General features: G+C 28.1%; 1 protein-coding gene across 1 annotated transcript; it reads left to right on the top strand.

Annotated features, from left to right (window-relative positions):
* The first annotated feature begins 865 nt into the window (after window positions 1–865).
* LOC124816273 (gramicidin S synthase 2-like) lies at window positions 866–3,361 on the top strand. Its single transcript, XM_065808474.1, has one exon. It carries the CDS (start codon window positions 866–868, stop codon window positions 3,359–3,361), a length of 2,496 nt encoding a protein of 831 aa, XP_065664546.1.
* The last annotated feature ends 10,744 nt before the right edge of the window (window positions 3,362–14,105 follow it).

A 14,105-nucleotide genomic window follows, 5' to 3' on the forward strand; every position in this document is an offset into this window, starting at 1 on the left:
CTCGATTTGCTAACAGAAGTTATTGAGACCTATATTATCAAGTTTGGGTATTAATACCATTAATTTTGCAACTACAAAGATTTGAACTACAAAATTGAAAGTTTTTTTTTCCGGTAAACAGTTAGCTAGCATCTTGTTAGTGCGATTAGTAGTATCAATATTATGTCACTCTAAAAATTGCTATTTTTGAACCCAATCAAGTGTTTCTTGGTCACTTTTAAACTCCTCTCGTATTTCAAAGCTTTTCTTAATAGTATTTTTTGTTGATATAAAGGCATTATTCAGTGTTTTTTTAAGCCGTTACATGTTTAGTTAAACTCTGGTAGGATAAAGTAAAGCTCGATTGACTAGCAAATAAAAAAAATCATTCAAGCAATAAGTTTGATGGGCGCCAATTTATTACAAATTTATGCTGTTTAAAATAAAACAAAAAAACAAAGCAATGCGCTCTTAAAAGTTAAAACCAAAATGAAACCAGGGATAAACGAGTTAAAACTAAAATGAAACCAGGGATAAACGAGTACTGCTATTGTTATGAGCATTTTTGATACATCTATTTATAACATCTATGCTGTGAATCCCCGTTAAAAAGTTTTGTAATGTACAGGCGTATCAATTGTGTTTATTTTAGTTTAATTACTATTTATTTTATGTTTGTTTGCACATAAATTAAAAGGAAAAAAGCAGTTTTTATTTTTAATATGATGCGACGTTTTATTTTTTATTTGACGACGCAAAACTTTTATTTAAATATTTTATTTATTATTTTATTTTTTTCATCAACTAATATATGTAACCAATCTGTAAAATATCAGAAAATATTTATCGAATTGCTATAGCATATTTTATTTTTTAAGCTAAGAAAATGTATCAAGATAAAACAGAAAAATTTACTAACATGTATCAAGTGTTCCAGAATTCTTTAGACAGCAACCAAATAATAACTGGAATAAATGAGCTATCAGAAAATGGCAGTAAGTACTGCACATACAAAGAACTTTTTAAAAAGGCTGAAGAATTTTCATCATTCATTTGTCAAATTGGGTTATGCAAAGGAACGCGGGTTGGTTTATTCGTAGAAAATGGTATTGAACGAGTTTATAAAGCACTAGCATTGGCAAAATGCGGAATAGTTTTTGTACCACTAGATCCAGCATACAACAAGCAAACCATTGAACAAATTATAGAAGAAGCACACTTGACTTACATTATACTTGGTGAAAATTCTAGAACTAAGGAATTATGGAACCAGTACGATATTAATATAAACACTTTATGTGAAATCTCCTTGTTTGATAATTCATCACACTTAAATGGAACGTCATACGACAACATCGACGCAGAAGATCCAATTTGTGTAATTTTTACTTCAGGTACTACTGGTGGCCAAAAAGGCGTCATTTTGTCTCAAATAAACTTCTTGGCAATGGTAGAGTGGTATACAAGGAAACATAACCTAAAAAGTGCCACAGATGTTTTGTGTTTGCATACAAATTGCGTATGGATCACATATTGGATAGAAATATTTTTGGCGGCGTTAAACTGCATAAATTGTATTTCGCTGACAGATGAATATTCAAAAAACTTTCCTTTGTTTTCTCATTTTCTGAGAGAATATAAAGTGACTATGGTAATTGCCATACCAACCTTGATAATTGAATTAATTAAATGGACGGAAATTAATACAACTTTAAAAATAGTTTGCACCGGCGGTGAATGTATTTCTCCAAATATTCTTACTGCTTTCTTAAAACATTTTCCAAACGCAGCACTTTACAATGAATATGGACTTACTGAATCTACTGGCATTGCTCTTGCAACATTAGACAACATGCTTAAGTATGCAAGTAGTTTAACAATTGGGTATCCACTCGAATGTATCAGAGCATACATAGTTAGCAATGATGGATGTCTGGTATCAGACGGAGACGAAGGCGAATTGTGGATTTCAGGAGCTACTATAGCAGTGGGGTACATAAGTGAAGATGATAATAACAAATTTTTTATAAAGAATCCCTTTGAGAACAATTCAATGTTTTCCAAAGTTTTTAAAACAGGAGACTTTGTAAAAATGACTAAAGACGGAGTTGAATTCATTGGAAGAAAGGACAATGTGATTAAAATAAGAGGGAAAAAAGTTAACATTTTTGAAGTAGAAAACGTTATTAAAGAGTTATTTCCAAGTATTGAATTATACATAATCAAAAAATATGATATAAAAAGAGGACAATGGTTATTGTATGCTTTCTATAAAACTCAAGAAGATGTGCCAACAACTGTTTTTAGAAGTGCAACATACAAGATATTTTCAAGTCATTTAATTTCAAAGTTCGTTAAAGTAGACAACTTTCCTAAGTTAATTACTGGAAAAATTAATCGAAACGAACTTTCAAAATATTTTCTCAAAGATTGTGATGACTATACTAACCTCAATTATTTATTAGAGAGTAAATTTAAGATTGACAAGCTAAAATACGGAGTTTGTAAAATCCTTGACCTGTGTGACGATGAGTTTGATCCTAATAAAAACTTCTTTGAACACGGGGGCGACTCTATCACAGTTTTTAGATTTTTGGAAGAAGTAAAAAACTTTGGATTGGATTTTACAATTGATAATTTAACAACGAGTTTTAATGATTTATGCAAAGATAATTGCAATGGCACTTACAAAAATACAGCATTTTTAGACGAAGACCATATTCAAAGTGTGTTATTTACTGATTTAAATGAATCCGAAATCAATTTTATTACTCAAAGAATGACAGAAGCTTTTATAACCAAAGAGCCAATATTCATGTTTCATGCGTCAAAAGGTTTTGATTTTGGATTATTTTTTGAGCTTATTGTTAAAGAGTGTCGAGATAACCATCCACATTTATGTATGGCTGTTAAAATACACAATAAAATTGTGGGAGCTTTTGTTACATGTCCTATGTATGGAGCAGGAGCGGAATATAAGTTTTTGGATTATATGCCTAAAGAATTTCATGGATTAACCGACTATTACGGTAGTAGCGTAATACAAAAATTACTTAATAACGGACACAATATAGCTGACTCGTTAACTATGTATGTTGATAGTGACTCCTCAAGCGTGTTAAGTATGCGCGTGTTTTACGTGCTATGCAGTGAGCAGCTTAAATTAGTAAAAGAAAATGGTTTTACGGCATTGTTTTCATTTAATTTGTCACCTGCAACTCAAGGAATTACTAAAAGCATATTTAAATCAAGCGTTGAAAGTGTTCTTTATCCTTCGCAATTTAAATATAATGAAGATTTTCCTTATAAAGAGTTTGACCCTGATTATTACATGGAAATTGCAGTAGATTATTTGAATGATTATTTGGATGATAAATATTAGAATAACTAAAAATGAGATTCGTTTTTGATTCTTTACCAAAGATTAATAAATTTCAATTTTTATACAAAAATGTTTAGTTTTCTCTGTTTAAATGTTGTGGACAAAAAAATTATTCAACAAGTTTATATATTAGGAACAGGTGTAAATACCTGAAACAATAGTTAAACTATGTTTTCTTACATGTTCTTTTCATTAATTAAATTATAATTATTGCAAAAAAACAGAAAGTCCAATAATTATCAAATTTCGATAGTATTATTCGAGCATGAGTATTTTCAAAATGTATGAAATTGTTAAAAAAAGATATCCTTATAATTTTATGACATTTTTTATATTTGAAATTTATGATTAAAAAAAAGACTATATCATATACATATTTACATAATTAACTATATCCTTTTATATTTATTACTAAACTAATTCTAGCATTATTTTTTGTTTTCCTTAAATAATTTTTAATGATTAGAATTTTGTGTCACTACAAATCGTCGCATGAGAATTTTAAGGTTCTATCAGCCCTTTTTTTTGTTGGTAAAAGCCTAATTTTTGATATTGGTTTATTAAAATGTTTTAATGCTGTAACTCTTTATAATTATAATTTTTAAGTCGATTATGTTATTTATGTTTTAAGTTATTTATGTTATTTATGTTTTATTATTAAACATATATCATTATTCATTTCATTCTTTAAGTTGTTTGTTTTGTTTATAATTAGTAATAATAACTTTAATTATTAAATTCTTTCAATATAAAAAGGGAAGGTAGAACCCTTTAATTCTCATGCGATGTGTTGGTACACGATTAATGGTAAAATATTTTTATTTTTTCAGTTGTTATTACAGCGCCATCTTGAATTTACATCAAATGTACTTGATTTGTTATTTTGACAGACCTAATTAATAAATCCGTTTCTGCTCGAATGGTATCAATGTTTTTGTTAAAACAACATCTCTCTCTCCCCTCCTTCTATAAACCAACAGTGACTAAGTTTATGAGCTTAGTCACTGTTGATTTTAACTACTGATGCTGATGATGCTTAGTCACTGTTGTTAGTGCTTTTAACTACTGATGCTGATGATACTTAGTCACTGTTGTTAGTGCTTTTAACTACTGATGCTGATGATACTTAGTCACTGTTGTTAGTGCTTTTAACTACTGATGCTGACGATACTTAGTCACTGTTGTTAGTGGTTTTAACTACTGATGCTAGCTTTTCAGTTCTGTTCAATAATTCTGCAAAAAAAATGACTTTTTTTGAATTCGAAAAAAAACCGCTTTTTATATCAAATATTCTTTTACATCTTTTTTTGTGTTTCATTTACCTTTTTTATATCTATTTCAAGTATGTCATATATCTAAGGTTGCCAATTACATGTGTGCCCGAATTAGAACATAGAAAACCTAAAAGCAGGACATATCTAGTATTTTATTCAAAGTATTCCGGTTTAAACCCTAAATCTATACAATTTGCGTCAAGTTTGATTACACTAATTAATGTATTTTCAAAATTTCTCGTCTCTCTTTTTTAAAATAATTTTACTGATTTATTTTTAATCAAGAAATCATAATTAATATTGGAGTAAAAGCATATCTACTGAACATACAATTTTTCAATTCATTAAAAGTATTTCTGACTCGTTTAAAAATTTTTAATTTACTTTGAGTGTTTTCATTGATTTGGCAAAAGTCTTTGATACTATTGATCATGAAATTCCTTTTAAAAAGTTAAAATAGTACGGAATAACAAGGAATATAATAGCTTGACTTAAAAGATACCTAAAAAACATAAAGTAATATGTTTATGCGGATGAGATATAATTTTTTAAACGTTACGTGTTGAGTTCCTCAAGGAATTATATTAGGAACTCTCCTATTTTTAAGATATATAATAATAATCTACCCAAAGCTTCTAATCTAAGGACCGTTATGATTGCTGGTGATTCTAACTCGTTATTCTCTTACAATAGCACTATGACACTTTTTAGCAAAATAAACTTATCAAAACTAATCAAAATTTCTTAATGTTGAAAATGATGAAGCAAGTTATCATTAAATATAAATACAACTAAATAGATTATTTTCTATCATTAAAGTTACAAAACCACCAGCTACCTCGTAATTTATCTTTTCTTTTTATTGAGAATAGGATTATTAAAAGAGTTTGTGAAAAGATTTTTCGCTGTTTATATCGACAAAAATCTTACGTGGAAAAATCACATAGCTAACTTGTGCGGTAAAATTTCAAACTCTAAAGACGTTTTATCTAAAACAAGAGGCGTTCTTATCAAACGTACGCCGAACCAAAAGAACTAATTTTATAAAAAACTTTATTTCATTTCGCAGACCATTTTTATGGAATAATATAGTTTTAAATACTACAAATGGTTTTTCTCACAAACAATTTTTGGGCAATATTTAAAAAATTTTTTTTAACTGAAAATATACTATTATAGCTTTAAATTTTTGAAAGTTCCATTTTCCTTTAAGGTGGTAGTCTACCCTGAAATATGAAAATTTTCAAATTTTTAAGTTATACTGTTTTACCCTATTTCATATATTTAGAAAATGATGGTGATATTTGTTTTTCATAAAAATATTCAGAAATTATAAAATTTCATCATTAGGCATAGGCAGGGCAAGATTAAGGGTCAATTGGGCCTGAGGCTGCAGATTTGGAGTGGGCCTATTATTAAAAAAATTACAAAATTTCTAGCTGTAATGCGACAAAAAAAGTTGGAAATTTTTTTTTATAATTATTATAATTCAATGCAGTTAAAATCGTTTTTAAAATATTTACTGTAATGAGTAGTTTTTAATGAAATAAAAACTTTAAAAATTAAACAAACTAATAAATCAATGCAATAAAGTGCAAATAGTTCGTCAATAATATTGCAGTTTTTGTGAGTTGAAGTTTTGATATTAATAAAATCTTAAACTATGAGATGTTAACTTTTCGCGATTTTTTATCAGCAACTCTTCAATTACAGATCTTAATTAAGCTATTGAAATAGTCTGTTTTCTATGCACAACAGCGACAGGACTTTTAAACGTTCTGGGCTCATGGTTGATCTTAAATTGTTTTTAATGTGCTTAAGTTGAGAGAACAAATATTCTCCGCTGCAATTGCTTCCCACTAAACAAAGATACATGCGTAGTGCAATTGAATCTTTTGGGAAAGCAGCCACAAGTCTTACCAATAAATATGAAGATCTGCAATTCCCTATTTTTGCTCATACAAATTTTGCTTTCAGTTGACGTGGTTTCTTTTTTAAACTATTTTAACAAAGCAATAAATTTAACAATTTCATCAGATATCTGAAGCTTAATGTCTTCATGGTATATTTCAACTAAATACACGGCTTTTGGCTTGCAAATCATAAGATTTTAAAGTATTAACTTGAGACAAGAAACCAAATCTATTATCAATAACAATGTATGCAGAGATTCTCTGATTCAAGGCTGATAATAGCTTGTCAATATTGGAAGAAATATATTCTATACTTTTTAAAGGCGTCAATCCAGCGTCAGCATTACTATAGTCCCATCTTCTGTTTCAATTAATTTTTCTTTTATGCTCTTGTTGATACGCATCGTTTTGACACATAATTTTACATCTCTGTTCTATTTCACTGAATTGAGAACAAAACTCTTAAACAAACGTTTTTAAAGATTGCAATATCTTTGTAGTCGTATTCAAATCTGGTTTTGAATCTTGAAGACATTTGCTTGCTTTGTCATATCTTTCTAAAACCATTGACCATACCTAGCCCAATAGTCTAGTCTCTAACTTGTTAATACTTGCATTAAGTCCTTTTGCTTCCAGCTTTTCAGCTTTTTCCGATGTTAATTCAGACATATTGACAAGAATCTTTTAAATTGCTTTTGTGGTGAACAGACCAACGTGTATAAAAAAGTCGTTTTAATGTAGGTATTTGTAAAGGAGTAAAGCTAAAAGTAGATTCCATCGGTGTGTAGAAGCAGATAAAAATACAAACAGTTTTTTAACGAAATCAAAAAAATAAACTGCTACTGGACAGCTGTCCACAGCATTTTGACCAAAAAAATTTAGAGAATGTCTACAAGATGGAATGTACTTTGCTAAACTGTTTTCTTTGCGAATCTAGGGTTGCATATCATTGTATTTTCCATTCATATTTGATGTATTGTCCTACGTTTGTCCTCTACAGTTTTTAATGCTTACGCCAGTCTCTTCTAACAATGTAAGTAGTATTTTTGCCAAGCTCTCACCTGTATGTTCATATATCAAAATAAATTTTATAAAACGTTGAACTGGTTCGTTTGCTATAACATATCGAATTATCAATTTTAACTGGTCTGAATGCGAATCATTCGTTGTTGAGTCTACTGAGACAGAATAGTATTTTGTATTTTTTATTTCTTGTATGACCTGCTTAATTATATTATTATTGTTATTTTATTAAACACCCTCTGTAAATGCGTTTACAAAGTAAACATATATAAAAATAGTTTACGATATATAAAGAGAGAATAAAGTATATCATTTGATAATGTTTTCTTCAAGAGTATTTTTGAAAATTGTTCGCTATTGCTTTGCATTTACAACATTGAATTGCCTGTGCTAAAATTTGATAAGTATCTTCAAGAATTATATTTTCTGAAATATTAATTTTCATATTCTTCTAATCCTGAATTAAGTTTTTCATATTTATTTTATGGATCTTACATAATTCCTTTATATAATCTAAAAATGAATAATTTAATGAACAATAGTTAAGCTGAGAATTGATGATTTCAAAAGTTACTTTATTATTTAATAGACGGATAAATATGTTTACTTTATTTTGTTGTATGTAAGTCGATATCTCCCGAACTTTAAATAGAGAGTTTATATAGTTTTTGCTATACTTAGAGATATTAAAAAATGACTTAACTGCATTTCTTCCAAGTTTATTAAGTTTTTGCATTGTTGACTCTCTATTTTCACAGAGTAATAAACTGATCACTTATAGTTCATATAAATTCATCACAAGTTGTTGATGACAAATATTATATGTAGTCTCTGTCTTCGTTAGCACAATGTTGAATGTGTTATGAAACAAATTTTCAAACTTGATATAAGCAGCGCAACTGCAAGTTTCAGTTGAAGTTGCGCTGCTTATATCAAGTTAAATAATCAATTCAAGCGTGGTAATGTTGTGAGGTTGATAGAGTTTAGTAATCTTTTTATTTACTGCCAGAACTTTTTTGAAACGTTTCTTTTCTTCTTTCTTAAATTTTTTTTCTCCTATTCGCTTTTTCATGATTATCAATTTTTATTTTAATAAAAAGAAAACATTATATAAATAGTATAACGAGCGAAAAGTCTGCACTAAATTTTTTTTTATTGAATCAGATACAAACAAAATGAAAATGAGAAAAAGACAATTTATGCAACGAAGTGAAATATATTGTTACAGTGTTTAAGTTTTTGCTAGTTAAACATTTAGTATGTGAGGTCGCGAGTCTGAATAATGGTTGTTAATTATTTGGTGTTTTGCCTTTTTAACTTTTTAAAGATGGGTCTTTTTATTTTACGATATTTTTAATTGTTTTATCTTCTTTTTCAGTGGGCCTATTATTTGTGATGAGCTTGTGACTATAGCCTCCTCGGCCTCCGTCTTAATACGGGCACATAGGTAGTAAAAAAAAATGTGACGCTAAATTTAAGCAATTTTTATAAGAATTTTTTACTTGGATCTTTTAACAAAAATGAAATCTTACTTCATTTTTTTTGAAACATTGGTACACTTTTAAAGGTAACCCAGGGTATTCAAATGCAGTTTCAAAGTATAACCAAAAGTAGAAACATAATTATATTCGAAAGGATTAGTAGAAACTTGATTTTGCTGCTGGCAGATATATTTTTTATTTATATATTAATCTGTGTCTTAATTTAGTATAATACATTTAATTCCTGCTAAGAGTACTGTGTATGTATTTAGTAATGAATGTTATTCAAATTTAGAAAATAATAATTAGTATGGAAAATAAAAAGTTGATGCTGAAAAAGACGTAAGACAGGTGGGCCAAGAATTTTTAAAAAACGATGTTTTCATGGCAAAAATTTGAGTTTTTTCGGAAGAATCCAACATTCTTTCTGTAAATAGTCGTGTAAATAACACAACTTTGACAAGTAGTTTAAATGCTTCAGTTTCATCGAAAAAACTTCATTTAGTAGGCCAATAAACGGCAACAACTTCAACAAAACTAACTTCATTATCTAGTATTAAGTCAAATTTTCCCCAGTGTTGCATCATGTTGGATAGCTTTGTTTTAAAAAACATCATAGACGAAATCAAGGGGTATTAAACTTTCTACAAGAAAGAACTCTCTGTTTTATTGGAGTTTACGTGTACAGCTTCTATTGACGAGTAAAGCCTATATCGGAGTAAAAAGATTTACTCTAGCAAAGAAATCAATGATGGATCTGGAGGGCAATATCAATTGGATGTTAATATGACATCCAATATTGCCATGAGAGAAATAGGAAAGGGACATGCTGTTCTAACAACCTTTTGTGAATTTATGAATTTACCCCCATCAATGCATAAAAAAATATTTTATTACAAAGTTTTTATTCTTGTTGACAAGCATTTATTTAACATGTTTAGTTTGTAATTAGTTAGGTAACTAATTTTTTATTTTATTTTTATTTTGTTTAATCTTAAATCATAATGTATTTAAATACATCAGAAAACTGCTTCTTGATAAATTTATCGAAAAGCAGTTACTTAATTAGTTTTATTGTTGGCAGTTCTCAGTGACATAACCTTATATAAAAATATGGCCATATATAAGTTTATAGCCATACAAAGCCTTCTTCGAGTTTCCACGTTTTTTATTTATTTGTTATTATTTTTATTTTATTTTTAACCTTCATTTGTGAATAATTCCTTTTTTACATATATTTTTATATAAATATTTGTAATGAAGAACAAATAAATAAATAAAATATGCAAGAAAAGTGCGAGCGCAAGCCACGCTAGCTTACTCTTACAATTTATTGTTACGTTTGTGGCGTCCCTTAAATAAGGGCGTTCCAGGGTTGTAGCCCAAAAAGCCCATAGATTAGTACGGCTCTGCCATTGACATTAAATTTTGTTACAAAAATTAACTTAATTTGTTCAAAGTGTGTTAATTTTACAGTGCTTAAATTATTAAATTCATATTTAATGATCAACTGTGTCACTAAAAAGTGTTATGTTTAATTATAGCATTTATATTTTATTTAATCAATTATTACAAACTTAACTATGTTTTTAAATATTGTGATATTTAAAACATACTTCTGATAAAAGTTCACAACTGTTGGTCAACATATTTTCAGTGAAAATTAATAACCATTTAACTATTTCCTTCATGATTTTTTTATAACTAAAACTTCTTTTTAGATTTATTAGTTTGTCTTGTCTATCTTGCGGAGGTTTCTGATTTATCTAACTAAGTTACTGATTACATAATATTTAATATGTAATTAGTAACGTTGTTGCAAACGTCATAAATATCAAAGTTTTCCGGGCGGAAACATTAGTACGCTACAGTCCGAAAGTTGGATAAAAAATAAATTTAAAAAAGTCTGCATTAAATCCTTCGTTTTAATAAATTTCTAAAGTAATCTTTACTACATAATAACATGGCTGATTGCAAAGCAACAACATGGACTGTAATATGGTTTATTTTATTGATATGTATTTGTTGGCCGATAGGATTTCTTTGCGCTATTCTCTATGTACTTTTACAACCTTTCTTTCCATGCTGTCATGGATGTAAGAGTGTTCATGATGTATTACTTAAAGGAACACAGCTTCCTCAAACAGCTTCACTTAATATGATGAACGGAAAATCTGGTTGTTGATATTTTATAAATTTAAAAAACTTACCAAAGAATGAGCAAATTTATCAAAACATTAAAGTTTTTTTACCAAACTCTTATTTACACTTCAGGTTGAAAAGTAGTTTGCATATAAATAAATTTGTACTAAAAATTTCACGTTATTTGTATATTTTGGGGACATATATAAAAATATTCTTGTTTTCTAATATTTATATTTGATCATTTTTCTGCTTCTAGATTTATTTTTTTAAACAAATGTTGTGAAATTATTTTTTTAAATTTATTAATGTATTGGTGCTAAAATTGTGTTGTTTTATTTCAAGTTTATAATTTTTTAAATATAAGTTTTTTAATCTACAGTTTATTATATTTGATAAAATTTTCTTTTCACAGTTTTTTAGATAAAGTAATGATACAGTATTTTACTGTTACTAAATACAGTAACTCACACACACACACACACACACACACACACACACACACACACACACACACACACACACACACACACACACACACACACACACACACACACACACACACAAGTATTTATATATAAATATAGGTATTTATATGTAAATATATATAAATTTATATGTGTGTGTGTGTGCGTGTGTATGTGTCTGTGTTTACAGTTTAATGCCCAATGGCATTAAACTATTTTGCAGATCGAATAGTACTTTTGTTGTTATAAAATAACTAGGGAAATAATTCAAGATTACAAGTTCTTGCTCTTACCGTTACTTATTTTGTGCCAAGGACATTAAACTGTAAGCTCACACATGTATATATATATATATATATATATATATATATATATATATATATATATATATATATATATATATATATATATGTTTTACAGATCTCATTTTACTTTTGTTGTTACACCATAATTAGGATAATAATAATTCAAGATTTACAAGTTTTTCTTACTCTTACTATTTTTTCAGTCAATCTTAGTTTAATCTTTGTCTATCTTTAAAAAAAGTAATAAGGATGTTTCGTTTGAATTTCTTTGCAAGTTAATAGGCCATTAGTTCAGTGTTTTAATATTTGTAAATAGATGAAAGATTCTTAATTCATTGCAATAATCATATTTTTTTTCAGTAAATTTATTCCAATGACATAAATTTGCTTTTGTTTGATGTGTAATTATTTGAACTGTTTTTTAAAATTAATGAAATCATAAACTTTTAATTTATAAAGATCCTTATGGATACTAGTGGTGGTGGTGCTTTGTAGCTGAAATAATTTGACAAAGTTGTATTAGATATTTTTGGCTACAAAACGCCACAAAAGTTTTTTCTTCAACACTGCATATGAATTATTTAAAACAACATATTAATATGAAATATCAAAAAATTAGTCTTGTTTCAGGTAATATTGATGATATCTTTAGCTTATATACTTATGCTTTAACTCAATTGGCTGATTAATAGTTTACGTAATGAATTAAACAGCATCTAATCTTCATGTGATGTAATTTTAATAATAAAGGAAATGGTTGCAAACTGCCTGGGTTTTAAAGTACTCAAACATTGGTTTATATTCAACTATTCTGCAAGTAAAAAAAACAGTTTTGATCTCAATAATACTAGTTAATCATTGGATGCAAAAATTTAATTTTCATCGGACGGAAACAAATTAAGCAAGTTTTTGATATTTTTATAAATTACTGCTTCCTTTTATGAGGTGGTTCCTATAGAACCTAAATCATTTTATTTAACCTATTACGTTATTTTCAACCCAATTTTAAGGTGAGAGCAAGAACTCTAAATGAGACTTACATTGGATGTCAGAGTTATTTTTTTAAAGCGTCGGAACTATTTTTTGTGAAAAGGTTATTCACACAAAAAAGGTTATATAATTAGGTTATACATAGAAAGCAAAAAATAGCGCGTTTCAATTTTTTACAAGAATAGTAATGGCATAGAACATTTAATGATTCAAGGTTTAAATGATTTCTAATTTGAAAAAAAATGAATAAATTTTTTTTTAAATCTTTTATTTATTTATATATTTGTTAAACACCCACTATATATTACATGTCATTTTATTTTTCAACAGGCGAATAAATAAGTTTATCTTATTTTGTTGCGTAATTAAAGATATATCTTCAATACAAAATAGGGGATGTATATAATTTTTACTATGTTTTGAAACGTTTAGTAGTGACTTCAGTGCAATTCTTCCTACTATATCAAGCTTTTGCAATAACATTTCTTTATAGTCGCAAAGCTCAAGACCATACGTTAGTGTTGGAACAGCTAAAGTTTTATATAACTGGACAATAGAGTTTGGGTGAACAAAACGAATTCCAGCTTGAATTAAAGACTGTATTACTGCCCGGAAATGGGATATTCGGTTATCAATGTTTAAACGATTAAGTGAGGCAATTGGTGAATATTTTGTGTCCCATATAAAGCCTAGATGAGTAAGTTTATTGTCTAGTTTTATTTTTTGGTGGTTGAGTGTTATCGTGCATTTTTTAATTTGATGTTTTCCGGTGACCAAAAACTCGGTTTTGTCAGCATTCAATTTTATGCAATTTTCTTTTGTGTAAATGTTACAGATATTAATTAGCTTTTGTAGGCCAGAGAGGGTGGAACTAAGAAGTATAATGTCATCAGCATATGCTACAACACCCGTGTAGTTTCCATTTATTGATGTTCCTACGACACTTTCATTTTGTAAGGTTTCTAGTAGGTTTTGAGTGTAAAGATTGTACAAATGAGGCGAGAGAATCGATCCCTGTCTCACTCCTTGCGTTAGATAGAATGGAGATGATTTGCAAACTAGATAGGACACAGAAGCACTACTTTCCCTGTATAATAACGATATTGTAATAACAATATACAGTGGTAATTTTTTATTATTGTACAGTTT

Source organism: Hydra vulgaris, chromosome 10, assembly GCF_038396675.1.
Source record: "Hydra vulgaris chromosome 10, alternate assembly HydraT2T_AEP".
NCBI classification, from domain to species: domain Eukaryota; kingdom Metazoa; phylum Cnidaria; class Hydrozoa; order Anthoathecata; family Hydridae; genus Hydra; species Hydra vulgaris.

Coding starts and splice junctions, on each gene's coding strand:
- LOC124816273 (XM_065808474.1), top strand. CDS start 866: ATGTATCAAGATAAAACAGAAAAATTTACTAACATGTATCAAGTGTTC.